We start from the raw sequence: 24,577 nt of genomic DNA, 5'->3' as shown, positions 1-24,577 counted from the left end.
CATAGCCAAAATGACAACAAAACTTCATACGAAATCTTATGTAGATTCATATTATTATTGATATTTTACTGTGTATAGCTATCACTGTACTATAATGGAATAGTGTTTACACTACCATTAAAACATTTGGACACTCCTATTCATTCTGCATTATTACAATTTTCTACATTCCAAAAATGATTACGTGAATTTGTGACCAAAATGTTAAATACTAACTTTTTAACTGTATTTAAGGAGTTCACCTGTATGTTAAGCCATTGTTGGATGCTTTTCATTCATCTGCTCCAACATAAATTGAATTTGTTCCCAAACATTTTCTAAGGGACAAATGTTGCCCTTGCTCTGTCATGATTGTAGTGTTATATTTAACAATAATCAAAATGATATTTTCTTTGTTATAGTGAAGACTTGACAAGGTATTGTTTTTTTATCTGGCTGAGAAGCCTGAATAAACAAACTTTATTTCTGTGAACATTTAGCTCAACACCAACAAAACCATAGCACATATTTTAGACATCACAATTAAAACAGAAAAGTGTTTTTTAAAATTAACACAGAAACAGTGCTATAGTACGTACAAACCTGATGTATCCCTTTTAAGAAAAAAAAAGTATAAAAAATAAATAAAATTATACAATTAATATAAAACAAGATTTTGTTTCATTTGAGTTTGACATCACAAATGAAGTGCCTGTTAAACAACAAATAAAACTATGTACATACAAGCAGGTATTTATATGCATGTGTTTGCTTCTCTGGGTTTTCATTTTATGAAAGCAGCTTCTGGGATCTTTCCTTGAGCCTAAAAGAGACAAAAATATAATAAATAATAAATCCCAAATTAATCTGATGAGATTTCAATAGCACATGGCCCACCTCAAACTATCTGATCACTGTAACCAACATTAATTTACTGTAATGATTTACATGTTCACAAATCACCTGATCTCAAAGAGGGAATTAAGATTAAGGCTATAATTTTAAATTAAGATTAATTAAGACTTCAAATTTAGAGATGGTTAATCAGATTTTGGTACATTTAAAACTAGTGGGGTTTTCAATAGTTAATGCCAATTGAACAGAACTGCTGACATAATACACATTATTTACTCAAAACTGGAATTTCTGTTAATAGGCTAAGCAGATTCATACCTTCAACTCTGTGAAAATCTGGGCAGCTCGGTGAAAATCCCATGCGTTGTCCTGCAAACATCTAATAGCAATACACAAGTTTTACTAACAGAATCGGGATAACATTTACTAGAGGTGGGTGGTATGACCAAAATATTAAGTCTTTTAAAGTAACTGCAACTGAACAGTGTTCAAATGAACAGTATAGTAATCTTCACTGGATAAAAGAAAATAAAAAACTTTTTGATTTAGAAATATGCCCATTTCTAAATTGAATATTTAAAAAAAAGAAAAAGTACTTTATTTACGGTCCCAAAAAACGTAAACCGGACAAATAGATCTACTGTAGTATAACTTATATCCTTGGATGCAAATAAATAGCAAGATCTCCGCTTTTGTAAACAGCATCATATCACCCAGCCCTAGTATTTCCCACATCTTCCATAAAACTTCCATATTTAGTTCTAGAATCAAAGTGCACCCATTATGCTAATTTAGAAGTTTCTAATTTGTTCTGGGAGGTCTCCTCCAATAATCTCAAGTAAAAAAACACTTAAATTTTCTCATGATAGCTATTGCGGCTTCACCTCTTTTCTCAAGTGTCTGGAACGGTTTGATAAAAGATTGGGTCTCTCTAAACCCCTCCTTTCCGAAAGCTTCCTCTGCTCTTACTGGTCAGACGGCTCAGTCTGTTGTGATTGTTGTGTCGTAAACCAAATGTCCATTACCCTATCTGAATTTCAGGTCTGGAGGCTTCCTCAGCATTTGATAGTTATATGAACATTAACGATGCATCATTTTCACTAAATCAATTTCAGGGCAAATCCTCATCCTTTAGAAGCGCATCAAAGGGGATTTGCTTTCGCAGCACAGAAAATAGCATCTTCTCGACACATCGACAACATTAACCAAACTCTTCTGGGTCTCAGCTACAACTACAGTGTTTGAGGGCAGGTCAAAGTAGATGATGTTTGTGGATAGCCAATCGAGATGAAATTATGCAAATTTGCAGAGGTGGACAGTAATTAAGTACAATTACTTGAGTACTGTACTTAAGTACACTTTTTGAGTATCTGTACTTTACTGGAGTATTATTTTTTCTGGAAACATGACTTTTATTTCACTACATTTGAAAGACAAATATCGTACTTTTTACTCCACTACATTTCTATCTAGGTCGAAAGTTGTTTCTGTTGCAGCTCTGAATGTCGGAGGATGATTTTTTCCTTCTTTAAAAGGTTTTTTGTTGTTGTCGTTTCAGACAGGCTATCAGGAATCAGTCTTATAGGGTCATATACATTTCCCCAACTTTTTGAACACTGATCAGTTCATTGCAAAGTTGAAGAAGACGGTTCTTAGGCACAAGTGTGTGCACCCATAGCCATACTTTCAAAGTATGTTTCAGTTTTTTTTTTTTTAATATCAAGATTATTTTAGTTGGCATACACTTGGTGCATGTCTTAATATAAAATATATTAAGCATATTAAAAATATAAACGTTTGGGAGAAAGAGAAGAGTAAAGTTGGGAGAATACCAGATGTGTATCAGTGTATTGGATCCGTGCTTTTACCCTTAAAGTGACAGCAGCTTTGTAACTTATATACAAGTATTTAAATGAGTTTAAGTTAGTCGTATGCTAGTATGTCAGATGGAGCATCACTGACTGCCTTAAACCATGATGACTGTGCATTTATACAACAATAATAAAATAATGCGTTTGCATAAAAAAGGAAATTTACTTTGATACTTAAGTACTTTTGAAAACAAATACTTCTGTACTTTTACTTGAGTAAAAATCTGTTTTTACAACTTTCACTTGTAACGGAGTAATATTTGACCAGTAGTACTTTTACTCAAGTAATAGAGTTGTGTACTTTGTCCAACTCTGCAAATTTGTTACAAAACCTACTCAAGTAGTAAGACTGACAACTCATTTCAGGCAGTTCAGAATCAGTTCTTTCATTCAGGAGACAATAATTTATCGTGCAATTTGATCTTTTAAACTTGAAGCTTTTACATCCACAAACAGCTATATAACATTACATAAAAAGTAATATATTATAAAGCATAATAGGGGCACTTTAAGACCTAAAAGTATAAGGGCATGTATTTTTCCCTCTCTGCTCACTTTTGAGACCATTCCAGATTCATTTCAGACATCTGAGAGAAGGCAGAGAGCATTTCCTGCTGGGATGCAGAGAGGGTGGGCACTGGGCTACCCGAGGGGGTTGGGTCTGCTGATGCAAACGCACAGCGCATCTCCTCAATGGTGGCGTTCCTCACAAAAAGCTCGTCATTCACGATACACAGGCTGCAAAATGCAACAGATACTAATAAACATGCATCAAATCAACTGTGTTATTAAGACTACAATATGTGACTCCAATGATTCTTTTAATTGGCTGCTGGAGAGTCAAACATTCAAGCCGTGAAATTCATCCAACAGCTGGACAGTGTGTCCGCAGGGAGAAGCCAGTAAATGAAGATAACCATATTAAGCAATATATTAGAGCAAGAGCTAAAGAAAAACAGAAGCAGACAGTGTTTTTCTTTAGTCACGGTTGTGATTTGCTTTTGGCTTTACCCAGAATTCCGAGCTGGAACTGTGATGAAGACTCTAGAGAACGCCCTTACAGAGTCTCTCGATTTGTCGTCAACTGAAGAGAGGAAAATTAACATTTTGAGTTAAACACACTGATATTTTGACATGTACCTGTTCAAGCACTCACCCTCTTTGAACACTCCACTCACTGTGAACACTAATAAAGTGCTCTATGGAAAAGAAAGGAAAAACAAGACATAAAAAAAATTGTAAATAGCTCCAGTAATAGCAGTGTTAAAATCATTGAGGAACTCACTGTGTATGTGTTGACATCAACATTGACTGAATTAATATCATGCAGGGTCTTTGGGAGCTCATTGAGGAAGGCGACCACAGTCAGGCGATTGCGTTTTAGCAAGCGGAACCAAGAGGCTGTAAAGAAGATTGCTGTATGTGACAAATATAGATCTGGTTTTCTTGGACTATACGTTTTCAAAATGTAAACAGTCATTTGTAAATTTGCTAACTGCACATGAAACATACAGGGATCTTTGATTTTCTTGATATTGCGGCTGTGTTTATGATAATCTTTCAACCTGCACCTGTGAAAACATAGGAAAAAAGAAATGAGACTATTATACTATTTTGCACATTTACAAATATTAAAAATGATTTTTGGATGAAATGATTGATGTCAAAATGATTGACTGGATGCAGTTCTCTTTCGTGGCTCATTGAACTCGAGCAGTCAAATACACAGTTATGTCAAAATGTCTGTCTAGGCGAGTATTAGGCTTGCTGTGATGTGTTGTGATGTCCAGCTGCAACAACGGTTACGTTACATCACTTGCCCCCCCCCCCCCCCCATTCATTTATATTACTATAAAAAAATCTAAATTTCTTAATTGAATGCTTGAATGAACTGTTTATTTCATGTGTATCTTTGTTTTAATGTATTTGTCCTATTGTTTATAATTTGGTTTAGTTTAGGGTTAGTTACTTTTAATTATGCATGATTGACTTTTATTACTATAGTAAGTACATGTAGTAATATGCAAGTATGTCACCTTATAATAGTGTTACCTATAGTAAAATAGTAGTTACCTATAGGAAGAGTTCCCTATAGTAAAAAATAAAATAAAATCTTTAAAGCTACACGTAAAGCTACACATTCTTAGCTAAAAACACTTAGTTCTTTCCAAAATAAATGTGCTCATTAATGTATATTTACTTCTTTCAAGTAATAAAGTATTCTCGTAAGTTTATAATATGCCATTGAAAATACATACGGGTGAGGGGTTTGAATGCTGGACGCCATGTTGCCCCTCCATCTTTAAAGTAGCCAAAGAGGGATATACCCGTAAATTCAAGCTTCGCCTTTCGCGTTTTAAGACTCGATGGCACCATGTCGAATGTGAAGAGGGGGGTTGCTGTGTTAATCTTGGACTAAATCAGCCACCGTAGGAGTTAAAACTATATCAGAATTGAGAGGAACAGAAACTATTATTCACTGGATGGCCATATACCTTTACACCGCTAGATGGGGGAAAATATCACACAGTGTAGCTTTAATTATAAAATAATATATCAATAGCCCTTTTTTAACATTACAGTAATGTATTTCCGTTTGTGTAATGTTTGTAAGAGTTAGAATAGGATCTCTCTCTCTCTCTCTCTCTCTCTCTCTCTCTCTCTCTATATATATATATGTATTTTATCTCACACTGTACCTGGAGGGATTGTTTATGGGTGGTAGACAGAGTGAGAAGCAGGCACTATCATGATACGCCTCCAGCAGCGGCTGTCTGTCCCCAGAGTCATATACACAGTAATAACTGTCGCAAAACAAACACACACCACTGCTGACAAAAGCATTCTTATTAGAAAACATTAAGAAGCCCCTAGAGTAAAACATTTTCACACATTTACTTACTGTTGCAGAAAACGCTGAATGACACCCTGGATTTCATTCGAGACAAAGCAGCTGCCCTTAATTAATTGTACAGACACATCCAGTTAAACTTAACTGACAACGGTTTAGGTCAATATAACAGTGCAGACTTCCAGGCTACCTTGCAAGGAGGCATGTTTGTGTGCGTTTCCACGTCAAAGCAGATCGGCAGTGGAAGCACATGACCGTCCTATGGAAAACAACAGCATTACAAAGAAAACTGCATATTTTATTCACATCATGCAACTGTTAATGACTACATTTTGATGATAGATTTTAAAATACAAAAATTGTTTTTTTCTTTGTAAAAAAATGTGAACTAATGAATCATGCCAGTCAGGAAAGTGTCTGATAACTTAATTGGTGTGTATTCTTTTGGCAGCCAGTCTGGAATCAGGCATCCTATCCTTGACCAATTAATGATTGACTGACTTAATATCTGACAAACACTAATAACTGCACTGTACAGAGTCCTGTTAGTTCAAAACATTATTGACAAATTGAAAAAGCTCACCAGCCTGTGAAGCCTTGGAAATCGCTCCTGAATAGCACTGTCAAGGGAGACCAGAGGAAAGTAGTAATGCACCTCATTACAGCAGACAGGCACACCATAATCAATTGTGCACTCCCAAGCCATTTCTTCTGATTTATTTATGTTTATTCTTTATGCAAATACAATGAATGATAGCAGAAATGTGTTTTATGACTAATGGAATCAAATAATTACAAACAATATTGTGCCAAGATCAGCACCAAATAAATAGTTTTAAACCCATTTTCAACAGTTTTTAGTGTTTTAACCCAAATTTCATTTAGCTGCTGCTGTCACCCACCTACACCCCAAAATGACAAAGACACAACTAAAATAAACTTCTCAAACGGATGCTGTGGTTTTATAATACATTTATGAATGACGACTTTGGATGAGTGTATTTTAGAGGAAATTAATGCCCTGATCACCGTCAAAAAGCATCCCATGGAGAAATAGCCACACAAAAAAAACAGTACGTTTCATTTAGCCATGAGAATGAAGTTAGTTAGGAGAGAAACTATAATACAGTAAATTTGATCCCAGCAGTTCCAATAGGGAGGTATCTTTACACCAGTTTTGACTGCCAAATATTAACATTGATTGGCCTGGTAGATATATCAGTTTATCAATAAATATTAACACTTGGGGCCAGATGTACTAACAGCTTGCTCCACAACAAACCCTCTTTTGGTGTAACAATCTACTGTCAGAATTTAATGACATGGGGTGGACAGGATTATTTTTTGCATCTGACCTTATTGCAAATGCATTTTTAGGAGTTTTCCTTACAGATGCAAAATTTATAGGAGGAGGGTAAATGTTGATTTACACTAGTCATTTTACTTGTATTCGTACCATTATTTACCGGCTGAAAAAGTTTGTCTTGAACCAGATGTTAATTTGCTCTGCTCTTGGTAGCTTGTTTTGCCATTATGGAAATGATCCAGCACATATACACCTAACAGATGAACAGAGTGCAGTGTTTCCCACAGATTTGAAAGAAATGTAGGGTGGGGGGTATTAATGTTTTAAAATTTCACGTTTAAAGAAATCTAGACCATGTATTCAAATGTAAAACCTACAAATAAGTAAGCAGTTATGATCTGCAATACCTTAAGCAACTTGACCATTCTTTATTAAAGAGCCATACAGGCACTCTTTGCATTGGAATTCTCTATTTTAACTCTAATTACTACACTCATTGTAATATAAATAATATAAATAATAGAAGAAAAATATTGGTGGTCAAAAGTGGTCATTAATGGACCATAATTATTGCACAAATAGTATTTAGTACCAAAAACACTGGTTTGTTTAGAACCATTAAGAGCGCCGTGATCACACGCTGCCGCGAGATGAACACACGTCGCATCTCTGTTATTCAACAGCTCTGGTTTTAACTGTTATGCCACACTAAATGTACCAAAACGCCATTTGTTGTTTGAATTTCGTATTAAAACTTTTTTTTTAAATGTAAAGCTTAGATTTTGTTTCATACCAAAAACAATTTGAATTTTCTTTTAAATAGCGTTAAAAAAAAGAATGACGCAGCAATATGTAGCGGCCAGTGTTGATTCTGTGGCAGAATGTGTGGGAAACACTGGAGTCCCATACAAGACACACATACAAAATCATAATGTGTTCTCAACCCCAGTAACTAAATGACAGATACCTTGAAGCGGATAAATTAAACCCCAAGCAATGAATTACGAACGCGTGCTCATGTGTTCACATCTACAATGCCAGGTTTTGATAACACTTCTTGATGATATACCAGGCATATTAAGTACTTTGAGACTGTGTGAGCCTCAATGGGGACTATGTGAGGATATGAATCTGTACTATAATCCTAAATGAGACTATCAACCTTATTTTTAACGTAAAAGCTTACATTTGTAACTTGAATTTGTTTGGCTTACGGTGTCATTTGCTTTCACTTTTTTACCTGTACAAAAATTCTGTTATGCTGCTTTATATTGCAAACTGGTATTTGCTATCATACGATTTTAATCATAATAGTCATAAACGTTTTCTGCACTTGATTATTATTTTAGTCATTTCTCTATAGAAGCTAGTTAATCAAACGTCTCGCGTATTCAAAGAAAATTGCTTACTGCCATGTTGAAAAATAAGGTGGATCATCATTAATGTCACTACACACATAAAATAGTTTAAAAAAAAATAATATTATGCAGGTAATAATGTAACTTTTTTTTTAGCTTGGCATTGCTAAAAAAATATTTTCATATTTTATTACTTTATATGACATTACCAGGTTTATAAATCAGACTTTAAAAATTAAACAGTCAGGTTTTTTAAGGCCATGGGAACCCTGGATCATGAAAGAAAAACCTTTAAAAGATTTCATCTTGATATTTACTTAAAGGAACACTTCACTTTTTTTGAAAATAGGCTCATTTTTCAAGTCCCAGTTAAACAGTTGAGTTTTACCCTTTTTGAATCCATTCAGCTGATCTCTGTATCTGGTGGTAGCACTTTTAGCATAGCTTAGCATACATCATTGAATCATATAGGTATTAGCATTGCTCTCAAAAATTACCAACGACTTTATTTTTTCAAAGATAATATTTTTCCAAATTAAAACTTGACTGATCTGTAGTTACATCGTGTACTAAGTTTAGATTTTTATACCGATTTAGATAGGACCTATTTTTTTCATTCCTGCTTAAGAATTATGAAACTTTGCGGTCATACCATGGGTTCAGCGGCGCGATGATATTACGCACCGCCTGAAAGTCTAAAGGATATGGCCAGACAGGGCGAAGTGCATCATCCCCCATGGCTGTAAGTGTTACATTATTATATTTTAGTTAGCTTGAACGACCAGATTGAAAAGCACTGCTGTTGTCTTTAGCAAACCGGTGAATGAAATCACTAAATGTGGGGGTTTTGCGGCCATTTGGTTTATACAGTATATAACGCAAGTAGTTTTATTTTTAGCATTCTGGTGAGGTAGTGTATAGTTTTGATTAATAGAATGTTTAATTGCCGGTATTGTTTATCTACAGTTTCTATTGTACAAAATACTACGTTAGTGATGTTACGTTCTGTTCCAAGGCTTTGGGGCGTGTCATGCATTGAAAATTATTTGGCGGCCACCAAAAAAATGTTTGTCCCGTCAAAGCCTTATTTGATCAGTTTTTTTATTTACAATTTACAGTTTATTTATGAGTGAGATGACTAGGCGCATGTTAACTGAGTGACAGAGAGAAACAACGGAGAGCGCGCACTCTCTCTGTCTTCATAATAAGCAGTCTTAGCATATTTCATTTACATATTACGTTAGTCAAAATCAAAAGGTCGGCAGACCGAATACATGTCAGACCATTTTTCCTTGAATTTTGACTCTTCTCTGACTCACCCGTTTGAATCTGCTCTCCTCGTCCCTTTTGCCACAGTCTGTTAAGCCAGACTTTCTCTTTCACATTTCAAAAGCTCATCAAAAGTAAATATCTTCTGAATCGTCTCTCACAAACGTCTCCATGGTTACAACGCACGCTCTCTGAGCAAGCAGATAGTCATGCTGTTTATGTTGACAGAAGAAGGCGCTGTGTAATATCATTGCACCACTACACCCATGACAGCCGCAAAGTTCCTACGCCGGCATGAGAAAGTAGTTCTTAGCTATAACGGTCTAAAAAAATCGTTGGTCTTAGTATACGATGTAACTATAGAAGAGTCAAGTTTTAAATAGGAAAAATATTGAAAGTCATTTTTTGATCACTGATGCTAATGATTCAATGATGTATGCTAAGCTATGCTAAAAGTGCTACCGCCAGATACAGAGATCGGCTGAATGGATTCAAAAAGGATAAAACTCAACTATTTAACTCTAAGGGACAGCTAATTATTCCAACCTGTTTTCCAACCACTGGCACTGACCTGATGTATGAAGTCTGATCTTTAAAGTGATCACACAGAGGGTTCCTGTCCAACCACAGCTCCACCAGCCTGAACCCCTTCACCGTATCCAGTTCTCGCTCTGACTTCAGCTGCAGACAGAGAATGAAGAACAACAGATACAGAAAGTAAATTCTGTGGAGCCTGCAGTCGAGTAAATGGAAGCTGAATAATTAAAGGGATAGTTCACCTAAAAATGAAAATTTGATGTTTATCTGCTTACCCCTAGGGCATCCAAGATGTAGGTGTTTGTTTCTTTAGCAGAACACAAATGCTCTTATAATTAAAAATACTCATTTGTGTTCTACTGAAGAAACAAACACACCTACATCTTGGATGCCCTGGAGGCAAGCAGATAAACATCACATTTTAATTGTTGGGTGAACTAACCCTTTAAGTGTGCTAATATTCTGCAGAACAAACAGTATCTCACTATTAATGTAAATAGGAGATGGTAAAAGCAGCGTCTCTCACCTCATTATGAGACAGGTTCAGTGACTGCAGGTAGGGGACTTTGTTCACCAGTTCTGTAAAGTCATCCAACTTACACAGCTTATTGTTGCTCAGATTCAAGCATAACAACTGTGACGAATCAAAGAAAGATAGGGACAGAGATAAAATGTTACTTAAAACTCTGAGCGTTTTTTACTTCAAAGCAGGGTTTCCCAAATTGGGGACTGAAGAGGGTTTGTGAGTTAATGAAAAGCTAATAATGACATAAAAAATAAATGCATATTAAAAATATGCAATACTTTTTTTTATATTAAGATAAAATGTAAATTTAAATACTTTATTTGTTTACCTGCAAGTAATCAGAGAACTGTGAAAGTGTTGTAAAATTATTTAAATATTTAACTATAAAAAGAACAAGAAAAGAGGTTCGGCTGGGCTTTCCCCCCCCAAAAAATGCAGATAAATTGGTTCTGGCAATTTACCAGTATGAGAAGTTGTAACATTATGAGTAAATTACCGGTATGATGCTGTGAGTGAACAAAGAATCTAGATTGCCAGTATGAGCACGTACAAGACTCAGAACACATTGATTCAAGAATTTAGCTTTGGGTCAATCATAAAGAACCGTTGGAGCGGTTTAAAGTAGATTCTGCTGCTTTTAATTGCTTTACTATGTAAATGTGCCAGACGGATGTCTGAGACCCTACTTTTTCCATTCATCAGCGCTGAAGCTCTGCAGTTACCATTGTGTAATATTGTAACTGCAGTACTTTAGTAACCATTATGCCTCGTGTTTTTAAGAGCAAAACCGCGTTGTGTGTGATTATACCCTTACGGCCATCACTTGTATATATATTTTAAAAAAACAACAACATTAAAATAAAAATTCACTAAAATTACACAAAAACTTCTCATCCAGATGGGTAAAAAAAAACAGCTCTGAGCTTAAAAGTCATTTTCGATGATTTTCGATTTTGACAATGTTTTGGTACTGATGTGAGAATGCTATCTTACTGGTCAATAGACATTACTGCTTCAGGGCCAAGGCTAGATGAAGGAGAAGCTCATTTTGGCAATCAGCAACTGTCCTATAACTATTGCCCTCCACTAATAGTGACACCCTTGGTTAATATGAGAAAAGGTGGCTGTGAAAATAAATCTGCATTGTTTATCCTTTTGATCTTTTATATATAAAAAAATTAAATAATGAAGCTCCAATGTTGGTGCCTCTTCTCTTCAGTTCACTCATTTTCTATACGAGTAGAATATATTCAGTTCTCTCATTTTCTTTTGGGTTCAGGTCAGGGACTGGGACGGCCATGGCAGAAGGTGACATTTTTTGAGTTTGATGTTTGTTTTGCATTATTGTCCTGATGGAAGATCCAACCACAGCCCGTAATAAGATTTCTAGCAGAAGCGGTCAGGTTCAGATTTTTTTTTAATGTGTTGGTATTTGCTAGAATCCACAATACCGTGTATCTGAACAATAAGTCCAGGACCTCCAGCATAAAAATAGGCCCACAACATTAAAGATCCAGTATTTAACCAAGGGCATGGGGTAATTGTTTAACTATTCTCTATGATTTTCCATCTGTGATTATTGGAGTCTTTGTCCACTCAAACTCTCCACCTCATCATGCATTAGGACAATAAAGACACACGCCCTCTTCCAGGCAGAGGTAACATTTTTAGTTTACTGGAACTTATTAATTATTGCCCTGATGGTGGAAACGGGGATTTTCAATGATTTAGCTATTCTCTTACACTTGTCATGGCTGGACAATTTTGTGTTCCTAATCACCCTGGTGTGCTAAAAAAAAACAAATAGAAATGGGAATATACTTCAAAAGATATTTTACTCTTAAGAATTTCTAGGGATGCCAATAGGCAACATGCATTGGAGAAAAACATTTACTTCAATCATGTGAGCCCCCCAGAGAGAGCTGACTATTTCCGATGACGACAGTGATCATTGGCGACAGGATGTAGGAGTGTCCAGCGACATGTTTGACTTCATGCAAATGAAGAATGACTTTCTTGAGTGACAACCAATAGGAGTATATGTCAGTGAAGCGCAGGTGATCTGTCGCCATATCCTGTAAGGAGTGTCGATGGCAAGATGGAAAAGTTCATTTAAGCAGTCAACAACTTTCCTATAATTAATATGTCTCTGGTACTTGCCATGCTGACTCCGAGCCTGAATGGTTTCATGAACCCTTATTAACATTATATTAGCATGTTTACATAGCAAACTCAAGGTCAATATCACAATCCATAAAATAATTATATAAAATATTTCATCTTGACATAAGATAGAAAATCTCTGTGGTGACACATTCCAAAATATTCCACGTAAACATGTTTCCGATAAAAACATTTTCTCTATGGAAAGACATATTTCCTGTATTTGGCCCAAGTGTTCAAGTGGGCATGAAGACGTCAAGCGTGTGTAGAACTTTTGATTACCACATGGGTAAGATTTACAACATAGTGTACTTAAGCCTTAAATACAGCTCTGAAGCGGTATTAGAGATATTGTGGACTGATATTGTGTGAGTTAAGGGTTCTTAGTTTTGGCACTATTCTGACCTGGGGCATTCCTGCACACTTACTTCCTGTCACATGTACACACTGTCAAGTGGCCAAGACCACAAGTGTTGGTATTGGACACACAGGCCCTACTATCATGCATGTGCTAATAAGCTCTGACTCTATATCACTCAGAGACACCTGACAAATGTTTCCTGGAATCGGTGTTTGAGCGTGACCTACCCACAGCTGTTTACCCTAGAAATATATGCGCATAGTTCAACATTTCCACTAGCTGGATGTTTTGATTTCCTATTTTTTCTAGACATTATGGCAGAGCTTTGCTGGATTAGATATAGCTACTATATATATATATATTTCACAGCTGGTAGATGAAGGCAACAGGTCATGAAGTAATGAACACCAGCCCTATGACGCATGCTTCTCAAAACATCATAGTAAATGTCACTGATACTCAACATTATGCAGTTTAAAAGAGAACAATTAGTGGTGTTTGCTAAGGCTAAGGTTTATGTTTATGGTTTATAATTTGAACAAACCCCAAACACTAACTCTTACCTCTGGGATATTCTCCTGTATGATTTTAATCACAGCTTGCATGCAGCTTTTTCGGTTTAAGATCATCTCAATGTTATGAGAAACCAAGTCTGGTGGGAAAGAGAAAAGAAAAGATCTAATTTTTAACTTTTAAAAAAGTATTAAGTTAACTGTGTTAATCTACCATTGTTTTAAACCCTCAGTATAGTTTTACCTGGATCAGTGCGGATGCTGCTCAGGTTGAGAGACTTCTGGGAACTATTGAAGCGTTTGGACATGCAATACTGGAGAAAAGAACAGCAACCGTTAAAGTTACCATGAAATCAATATCAACAATTCTCGTTTTTAAAGAATATTGCAGCATTTATTATAAAGGATTTAACCGTACACATCTTTTTCAATTAATGTGCCCTCGCAATTTTTTATTAAAATAACTTTCGTTTGCTGCAACATCTCTTTTCTGATGATGCGCTTACTGGCATGAGGTGTGTGTGTTTGGGGAGGGGGTGGTGCAAACCTGTCACTTACGCGAAATCCATAGCAAACCACAACCAACCAAATCCCCATGGACAAAATCAAGTACAACCCCACATTTTGTGAGAAGCTGTTTCACTTGGATGTGTCAAAATAAGGGAAGAAAAGACCCGCAATTTCCATTTCATGCCGACTTTGAATGCAACAGCTGTCACCTGTAGGCCAAAAATGTTACTGCAACAAGAAGCAGCTGTAGCTCATACCTTTAAGCCAGGGACAATTTGTCGGACAGTTTTTGAGCATCACCCAACTTAGTTTTTTTTCGGTGTGCGTCACACTGTTGACTCTAGTCAGACATAGCAGGTTTTTTTGCTGGCCAATTCAACGTAGAATAAGAGAAAAAGGAATGAAAGTGTACAAAGAAATCAAGACGTCACAGACATGCTGTTCTAACTTAAAGGGTTAATTTACCCTAAAATAAAAATTCTGTCAATAATTACTTACCCTAATGTCGTTCGACACTCGTAAGACCTCCGTTCATCTTTGGAAAACAGCTTAAGATATTTTATATTTAGACCGAGAGCTTTCTCTTTCTCCATTGAAAATATACGTATATACATTCCACTGCACAAATATTTTCATAATAACGAGTGGAGTGGAAAAAAGAAAGTGATCAGCGTGATTGATATTCAAAACGGTACGCAAGCACTAGTTTGTTTTTGCTTTCCCTTATTGAATGACGAATATAGATTATCAATATAGATGCTTAAATAGACAGTTACCTCCTTTACATGCAGACACAGAAAGCCTGTAGTCCTTACGGTGTGTTCATCAGCGCTAGTTTTTTTGCATCCGTTTGGTGTGTCCTTACCTTTAAACGCTCCAAATCTTGTGGCTTCAGCTCAGGAAAAGGGGGACTGGAACAATGGCTCATAAGCACAATCACCTGGAGAACAGGAAACATGGAATTCAGAATACATTAATATAATATGTTTTTAAGAATACATGAAACAGTGCAGTACCCGCTGCCCTTCACTGTCTGTGATTCTGCGTGTGAGTTTGCACAGAGCGCTGGCAGTGGCAGCATCCTCCAGATAGAAATTAACTTTATTTCCCTCCGTGGAGTACTAGACAAAAACACAGACACACAATCAGACAAACAAAGATATGATGCATCAACTGAATGTAACGTATTGGTTAATTTGGTGATTTAAACTTTTTCAAAGTCTTGATTTTGTGGTGACCTAAAATAGATTCTCATGCTTGAATGTTCATTGACATTGTTGCAGCACCTCTCCTCTCAGTCTGTTAGTAATGCTCTGTTTAGTTCCTGTATCTATTGAGCGCCCTCCTACCTAGAAACTGAATCATGTGTTCTGATTGGTTGGCTGGAACAGTGTGTTTGATCAACTGCATTGAGCACATTAAAGTCATGCTTCTTACTATAACTCAGTTTCAACACACTACTATGCAACTCGACCAGGGGTCCCTTCTTCATACTTGTGTTGATACTTAAAATATGTCCCAGCCACTGCTACTTTTTTGCAAGAGTTCTTTACCAAACCAGGGGCAATTATAATAATATAAATATGTATTTGAAATATACAGTCTATAAGTCTATAATACTATATATAATACTATAGACTGATTGACAGAGAGATTTATTCATGATAGAATAATTACTTTAGAATTTTATTGGAGTCATACACACAATGGGCCTCATTCATGAAACCCGAGCAGAACGAATTTGTGTGTAAATCGTTCGTAAAGCCGCTCTGACGTAAATTTTCGGATTCACGAAAATGTTCGTATTTTCAAAATGTTAGATGGTACGAAAGAAATTTACACCTGCTCCCTACCACGAGTAAATGGTGCGTAAAACATTTGAAGGTTCTGTGTTCTTATTTAGGCAAACTGACGACATTGCAAGGTGAACATCGCACTTGCACACCAACCAAACAACAATAGAGAAGTTAATACGGCTTTTTACTGCATTTCTAAAATCAGTAATATTCTTTAAAATGAGGTACTAGTATCACATTACTGCCATGGATATTCTGTATCATAGCTACCAAAGTATCTCAGCTGGAAAAATGCTGCCCTTGGAAAGCGCATGTTTAAGCGCCACCAGCTGGCCATTTTCAGAAGAGCACCAGGTGTTTAGCTGGCTTAAACTTGCTTTGGTGGACACATGATAATTAGGGGCCAAGCACCGAAGGTGCGGAGGCACCTATTGAAATCGTTAGTGTTCCTATTATTATTCTTCTTCTTCTTTTTCCGCCATAGGAGTCTCTGGCAGCCCATAGAACCGTATGGTAAAAAGTTGTGAAATTTGGCACACTCATAGAGGCCAGTCTGAGCTGTCACTATAGCAAATTTGGTGCCTCTAACTCAATCCCTCTAGCGCCACCACCTGTCCAAAGTTTCACTCATATTTATGCTTATAACTTTTGACCCCTAAGGGCTAGAAACAAAATTCTTTTTTCATCGGATTCCTTGGCTCAAGCCGATTCGATTTCACCCTATGATGTCATTTTCCGGTATGCAAATTTTCCCGCCATTTTGAATTTTCTGAAAAACCTACTTTTTCGAACTCCTCCTAGGCCGTTGCTCCGATTTTCACGAAAATTGAAACAGATCATCTTCAGAGCATGTTGACAAAAAGTTATGGAATTCAAGTTGATTCGTCCAATCGTTTTCAATAAACGCACAAACAAATTTTACGTGGAGGTTGCAAAAACACACTAAAGGCTATATCTCCGCAACGCTTTATCGTATTCAAACCAACCTTGGTACATGTCATCACAAGCATGACTTGAAGCAACATGCAGCGTTTCGGCGCAGCGCCACCTACCTGTCCGGAGATACGAAAAATGCCTATTTTGGCTTATAACTTCTGAACCGTTTATCCAAAAATCATAAAATTGGTCTCATTAGATTCAGGGCGTCATGCCGAGTCGACTGATATCCAATTTTACCATGTCGGCCATTTTGGATGTCGGCCATTTTGAATTATGTGCAAAAATGCTGTATTTTATGAACGCATGAACAGATTGTTATGAAACTTGGTATGGGTCATCACCACGATGCCCTGAAGTAGCCTGAGAAGTTTCGAAACAGCGCCACCTAGTGGAGAATTTTTTTTTTCAAACGCTTATAACTTTGGGTGTGGTTGACATATTTTGATGGGAGTGTGTTTTTTGGTCTCCTGAATCCTTGCCGACTCCAACGATACCAGACTTGCCAGGTTTCGGCATATGGTTTGCGCAGAGTTGTAATTTAGTGCTTAAAAAACATTTGCTGATATCTTCGAAACCGCTAGTCCGATCGAGACGAAACCAGCCTCAGAAGTTCGGAAACATAGGTCGATAGCTATACGCTAATGCCCAAATCTCAAAATATTGATAGTAAGGGGTAGTAAAATCCAATCAAAGTCAGGTGTCAGTCCTTTTTTACGTGTTTTTTCATATAAATGTCTATAACTCCAAAACAAAATGAGATATTTTCAACAAACTTGACACACATATGTATGGGCTCACTATGAGGACACATAAAAAAATTGGTGGGATTGTGCCTCTTGGTGGCGCTATAATAAAACAAAACATGAAATTCCCATTGACTTCAATGCAGTATTATGGTTTAAAATGCTAATGCTATAATTTAAGAATGCATTAGCGTATCGTTACAAAACTCGGTATGTGTCTTCCGCTCCATGTCCTGAAGATACTCAAAAAGTTTCGGGGTAGCGCCACCTTGTGGTCAAAAGTTGTAATAAAATGTACAGAAATGCGAATAACTTTTGATTAAATTAACCCATTGTAATGAGACTGGTCATAATACAGTCAATGGCTCATGCCGAGAACATGGATACCAATTGTGCCATATTTTGCAAACCTATCTGTCCTCCGTCTTGTTATTTGTTAAAAACCTACTTTTTCAAACTCATCCTAGACCGTTTGTCCGATTTTCACCAAAATTGATCCGTATCGTCTTCAGACCATGCTGACAAATAGTTATGGATTTCGGATTGATAGACAAAACAGTTTTCATATACCACTGCAACAGAGTTGAGCCATGATGCAAAAATTACTCTTGAGGCTGTATCTCTGCAATGCTTTGACATATTGACACCAAACTTTGCATGTGTCATTGTCATCTCAATCTGACTAAACCACATCAGTTTCGTAACAGTGACACCTATTGGTCGAAAGTGATAAACCATTAAACCATTATTATTGACTGTATTTAAAATTTGACTGCTATTTTGCCTAAAATCAACTTAATAGGTCCTTAATGGCTCATTGTTGCAGTTGGCTTGAGACTTCCAGCCATGCTGGCATGTCTTGTCTTCTTCTTTGCGCTTGTTATTATTCTGCTTCTTCCGCCATAGGAGTCTCTGGCAGCCCATAGAACCGTATGGTAAAAAGTTGTGAAATTTGGCACACTCATAGAGGCCAGTCTGAGCTGTCACTATAGCAAATTTGGTGCCTCTAACTCAATCCCTCTAGCGCCACCACCTGTCCAAAGTTTCACTCATATTTATGCTTATAACTTTTGACCCCTAAGGGCTAGAAACAAAATTCTTTTTTCATCGGATTCCTTGGCTCAAGACGATTCGATTTCACCCTATGATGTCATTTTCCGGTATGCAAATTTTCCCGCCATTTTGAATTTTCTGAAAAACCTACTTTTTCGAACTCCTCCTAGGCCGTTGCTCCGATTTTCACGAAAATTGAAACAGATCATCTTCAGAGCATGTTGACAAAAAGTTATGGAATTCAAGTTGATTCGTCCAATCGTTTTCAATAAACGCACAAACAAATTTTACGTGGAGGTTGCAAAAACACACTAAAGGCTATATCTCCACAACGCTTTATCGTATTCAAACCAAACTTGGTACATGTCATCACAAGCATGACCTGAAGCAACATGCAGCGTTTCGGCGCAGCGCCACCTACTGGTCCGGAGATACGAAAAATGCATATTTTGGCTTATAACTTCTGAACCGTTTATCCAAAAATCATAAAATTGGTCTCATTAGATTCAGGGCGTCATGCCGAGTCGACTGATATCCAATTTTACCATGTCGGCCATTTTGGATGTCGGCCATTTTGAATTATGTGCAAAAATGCTGTATTTTATGAACGCATGAACGGATTGTTACGAAACTTGGTATGGGTCATCACCACGATGCCCTGAAGTAGCCTGAGAAGTTTCGAAACAGCGCCACCTAGTGGAGAATTTTTTTTTTCAAACGCTTATAACTTTGGGTGTGGTTGACATATTTTGATGGGAGTGTGTTTTTTGGTCTCCTGAATCCTTGCCGACTCCAACGATACCAGACTTGCCAGGTTTCGGCATATGGTTTGCGCAGAGTTGTAATTTAGTGCTTAAAAAACATTTGCTGATATCTTCGAAACCGCTAGTCCGATCGAGACGAAACCAGCCTCAGAAGTTCGGAAACATAGGTCGATAGCTATACGCTAATGCCCAAATCTCAAAATATTGATAGTAAGGGGTAGTAAAATCCAATCAAAGTCAGGTGTCAGTCCTTTTTTACGTGTTTTTTCATATAAATGTCTATAACTCCAAAACAAAATGAGATATTTTCACCAAACTTGACACACATATGTATGGGCTCACTATGAGGACACATAAAAAAATTGGTGGGATTGTGCCTCTTGGTGGCGCTATAATAAAACAAAACATGAAATTCCCATTGACTTCAATGCAGTATTATGGTTTAAAATGCTAATGCTATAATTTAAGAATGCATTAGCGTATCGTTACAAAACTCGGTATGTGTCTTCCGCTCCATGTCCTGAAGATACTCAAAAAGTTTCGGGGTAGCGCCACCTTGTGGTCAAAAGTTGTAATAAAAAGTACAGAAATGTGAATAACTTTTGATTAAATTAACCCATTGTAATGAAACTGGTCATAATACAGTCAATGGCTCATGCCGAGAACATGGATACCAATTGTGCCATATTTTGCAAACCTATCTGTCCTCCGTCTTGTTATTTGTTAAAAACCTACTTTTTCAAACTCATCCTAGACCGTTTGTCCGATTTTCACCAAAATTGATCCGTATCGTCTTCAGACCATGCTGACAAATAGTTATGGATTTCGGATTGATAGACAAAACAGTTTTCATATACCACTGCAACAGAGTTGAGCCATGATGCAAAAATTACTCTTGAGGCTGTATCTCTGCAATGCTTTGACATATTGACACCAAACTTTGCATGTGTCATTGTCATCTCAATCTGACTAAACCACATCAGTTTCGTAACAGTGACACCTATTGGTCGAAAGTGATAAACCATTAAACCATTATTATTGACTGTATTTAAAATTTGACTGCTATTTTGCCTAAAATCAACTTAATAGGTCCTTAATGGCTCATTGTTGCAGTTGGCTTGAGACTTCCAGCCATGCTGGCATGTCTTGTCTTCTTCTTTGCGCTTGGCCCCGATAATGGCTGCTTGCAGCTATATTTTTATATTTATTGCTAGTCATATGGTCAATTACTCTCTTTAGCATTTATGCAAAATACTAGATCCAAACCGAAGAAAGAATTCCAGAAGAGTCCACAGTGTTCCTGGCCATGTCATTTGCAGTTGTAACTCATGGGCAGGTATTATGCTAATTAAGTGCACACACTTCTTATTTACACGTTTGGAATTCATTAATATACACACGTTTAACTAACGAATCTGTGGTATATGAAGCCTTTGTGAATCTGGAGCAGAGTTTTCGTAAAGGTTCATTTTACACGCAAATTACTCAGATTTTGCTCATATATTTCATGAATGAGGCCCATTCTGGACAATTATTAATTTAGCCATGTATTAATTTGAGTGGTGACGGATATTATGGGAATAGCTTGATGCAGCGCAGGAGATGCAAATCACTTGATCTTGAGCCTTAAGAAACTTGAATTAATGCAGTCAGGAAACAAATCTGCTTCAAAGATAAAATTAAATGAATTGCTAATCGCAATATTGAACTAAAAATGTAAAGGCTGTACAAATATTAGAAATGGTGACTATAAATAAATAGGAATTACATTTTTTCTTTTTCCCATAGGGGTTCAGAAATGCCCAAAATTTTCGTTAGGAGTCTTTTTGAATATGATGTCATTACATTGCTGTCTCGCTGCTAGCAAATCAATGCATCTGCCCTCTTCATGAAACACAAGAATGCACAGTAATCTCAGGTAACTTAATCCAGATATTTTTAATCCAATCCTCAAATTATTTTGAAGAACTAAGATCAGTTATAACGATTAGAAGATCTGGCATATGATCTCAGATGTAGTAAGTAAAGGACAAAGAACGGACCCCAGGCCTCATCCACTTTATTTCTGTATACTTTGGAAGGGAATTATTTAAATGAAGAGTATTGTGAAGTGTATATTACTGGTAGAAAACTCAAAACTACAATGGAGGCGTTTCAGGAAGTTCAGAAACAGTGCACACTGATATAGAGAATCACTGCCTAAGGAATAGACTTTGTAACTTTGCAGTCCTTTTTCATGCTCAAAAAGCAACATTACACATTAAAGATTAAAATGTTAAATGTAAAAGAGCATAACAGGTCCTCTTTAAAAACTATTATGTTCAACATTTATCAATACAGTAAAACAGAACTGAATAACAAAGTTCCCCTGACCTCTAGTGGACAAACAGTTACACCTAGCATCGCTGGCCAACTATGATCACTTACGTGTAGTGGAGTAAATGCAATGGGACAGAGATTCTGTAGCGATGTTAGCAGCCATCTCTTGTCATACTTTTGTCCATTTGGGATCTGTGAAACAAACATGTTTTTGAATGAATTCATATGAATTCATGAGAGAGTGAGAGGGCGGAGGGGGGGTTGCACAAGTTAGTAGCCTTAATAGTAAAACGTATTTTAATTACAGTGAAGTTATCAGCTCAGTGTGTTTTTTAAATAACAATGTAAGGTTGATTAAATGCTGACAAAATTTCCAGGTGAACTATTCCTTTAAGGAAAATAAAAGTTAACTCTTACTGTCATTTTGAACCACTTTTTTTCTCCTCGCTCTTCATCCTCTGCTCCGGATCTGTTTGCATTTCCGACCCTGTCTGTTCGCCTCTCTCCTTTGCAACTGGGCCGTCCGTATGGAATACTGCAGGAAAAGCATAACATGGACTGGGAATTACATGCAAACCTTACATACGTCTAATCCTTATCTATGAAGCTGAATCGTTTGCAATAACACTTACAATCTCTGTTTGGACACCCCATACTGACTACCCATCAAAGACACATTGACACTGCCGTTCTGAGCCCTGCTGCGGGGTCCCGGCCACGATGGTCCTGGGGCTTCTCCACGATTCTGCAAGTGAACTGGATCATTGTGAAGACTAGCCTTGACGGACCCCCAACTTTGATGGACCCCCAACCAGCGGTGACCATCATGATCTGAACCACACAAACACAAATTTGAAAGCCATATAAAAAAGACACACTCAAGCCACAACAGACAACTTGTGTTTATCAGGAAGAATGGAATTATATTTTAGCCACATTTCTATTAGGTTTTTGGTTAAATTATCTTATTGTTAAACTGCATAAAGTACACAGCAAATCTAAAATGACTGTATATGAGAATTATAATGTTTTGCGTTTTACATGCTTGATACGGTATGCTTTAAATGCACATGCATGGTCAAAAAGTAAATTATATATACTTCAAATACTCAAAATAATGTATGGGTATAAATGCATATATACTCAGTTTAGCTTTAAGTAGCAGCAGGTTTAATTTTACCTGTAATAGAGCCGTTAGTGTTCCACACCTCTCTCATCACAGCAGAGCCACTCGAATCTAAGCCGGAAGGAAAAATATGACCCAAAGAGTGGCAGATTGTTGTTGTTCATGAATTTGCCTCTGTGCGCGCGAGCAGCATCCGCCGTACAAAAAAAAAACTACAAAACTGTTTTACCAGAATAAAATGATGATAAAAGAATAAAAAGATTATAAGCATAGCTCAAAACGAACAGTGTAATATGATTAATTCCGTCGAAAGGATATCGTTTTGTATTGAAATATCACTAACTACAATTCCCAAAATTAATTGACAGTACTCGGCGCCAAAAGCCAACGTTACGTAAATTAATTATATTTTTAATTCAGCAGTACATATTTAAATACGGATTAATCAAGCATATGATTAAAGTCATACAATTATATAATGTACATAAATAAGTGTTTTATTAATGGTCAAATATTACCGCCTTTGCAGACAATCAAGTGTGGACTCGAATATTTTTTCCCCCAGACTAATTTTGTTAATTGACCATTAAACTAACAATAAGAACTCCTATAAGCAAATAAAAGTATCGCAAGTTTTTTTTTTTTTTTAATAGCACATCTAACCTTTTGCACAATAAAACGTGCACATTTATCCTGTTCCAAGAATTTATTTTATTTTATTTTCGAATTTTACCCAGATTCACCCTGAATATTCAGAGTTTGCATTGAACAGTAATGGCTTCTAATAGGGCAGAATATGCAATATTTTACACCAAATAACCAACGTTGACGTGTTAAAGTTAGGAATATAAAAACAACGCGATAATATAATGCAAATGTAAAGCTGACCACGACAAAACCTGTCAATCACTGCCGTGATCAACATCATGCAGTGTGCAACTTCGATTCGGTCAAGACCCCAAAACCTTTTCGGTTCATTAAGACATAAATCATGATCATTTTGGTACCTGAGGAACTGGAGCAAACCCGTGTTATCATCACGGACAAGTTGGGGTACCATTCCCGAGTCATGGTGAACCGGATCAATATTTTGTGTAATTGCGCGCGAGCGCGTGCACTGCTCTGCACGACACGTGGACCCTGTGCATATGTGCTTCATCTTGCATCGAAAACATGTGCGTATTTAACAGGCAAGAGCAAAAATATAGTCTTCCGGGGATCCATAAGCATAAAAGTTCGTTGCAACTAAATTAGATATTTTAAAATGTTTAAAATGCATAATTTATTCAGCTGAGTGAACATTAACCATCAGTTTTAAGCATTAAGGTTTTTTATTTTTTATAAATGGTTTCATTTTAGGACTATTTTTCTTTCTTTTTTTAATAAAAAAAATGTGAGTTGTGGGTGGGCTATTACTAGCATGTTAGCCTACTATGGATGTTATTCGTGGTTGCTTACCCGTCAAGAATCTTTTCATTTCTAGGCTCCTTTCAAAGTACCGTAAATATGCTAAAGGAAAATCTTTTAAATTAAAGTTTAATAGTTAAAAAAAAGTTTAAAAGTAATAAAAAAAAAATAGAACAAAAAGAACTCGCCTCAACAAGCCACACAATTTAAGGTACCGGTATGTCCATATTTGATAAGGTGAGTTACTTACTGAGCAATAAATGATCAAAAAAAAAAAAAAAAATTAGCTGTAAATCAAACCAAAGATGGACACAAGAAGAACAACTTCTAGT

At 36.6% G+C, this 24,577-nt stretch overlaps 1 protein-coding gene across 2 annotated transcripts; it reads right to left on the bottom strand.

Annotated features, from left to right (window-relative positions):
- Positions 1-439: 439 nt before the first annotated feature.
- nxf1a (nuclear RNA export factor 1a) lies at positions 440-24,417 on the bottom strand. 2 transcript variants are annotated; one of them, XM_067457012.1, is made up of 22 exons: positions 24,297-24,417; positions 22,893-22,949; positions 22,345-22,543; positions 22,130-22,247; positions 21,821-21,904; positions 15,115-15,219; positions 14,964-15,038; positions 13,833-13,902; positions 13,640-13,728; positions 10,553-10,660; positions 10,061-10,170; positions 6,140-6,176; positions 5,747-5,815; positions 5,608-5,663; positions 5,405-5,509; positions 4,218-4,276; positions 3,991-4,106; positions 3,862-3,904; positions 3,717-3,789; positions 3,261-3,443; positions 1,153-1,213; positions 440-802 (listed from the first exon to the last, which is right to left on the bottom strand). In XM_067457012.1, the coding sequence occupies exons 1-22, from the start codon at positions 24,313-24,315 to the stop codon at positions 764-766; spliced, it is 1,875 nt and encodes a 624-aa protein (XP_067313113.1). In that variant the 5' UTR covers positions 24,316-24,417; the 3' UTR covers positions 440-763. The 2 variants fall into 2 exon arrangements, with proteins under 2 accessions (XP_067313113.1, XP_067313112.1); XM_067457011.1 differs by lacking the exon at positions 24,297-24,417 and adding an exon at positions 23,846-24,198.
- Between the last annotated feature and the right edge of the window lie 160 nt (positions 24,418-24,577).

This window comes from Pseudorasbora parva, chromosome 11 (assembly GCF_024679245.1).
Source record: "Pseudorasbora parva isolate DD20220531a chromosome 11, ASM2467924v1, whole genome shotgun sequence".
Classification (NCBI taxonomy): Eukaryota; Metazoa; Chordata; class Actinopteri; order Cypriniformes; family Gobionidae; genus Pseudorasbora; species Pseudorasbora parva.
The sequence above is the reverse complement of the archived record's forward strand: the minus strand, read 5'-3'. Positions and strand labels throughout refer to the sequence as shown.

Excerpts from the sequence above, each read along its gene's own strand:
- nxf1a (XM_067457011.1), bottom strand. The coding sequence starts at position 23,909 with ATGACTCGGGAATGGTACCCCAACTTGTCCGTGATGATAACACGGGTT. Across the intron at positions 22,248-22,344 it reads GGGGTGTCCAAACAGAGATT|TATTCCATACGGACGGCCCA; the intron begins GTAAGTGTTATT and ends CTTTTCCTGCAG. Across the intron at positions 10,661-13,639 it reads TACAGGAGAATATCCCAGAG|TTGTTATGCTTGAATCTGAG; the intron begins GTAAGAGTTAGT and ends GATTCGTCACAG.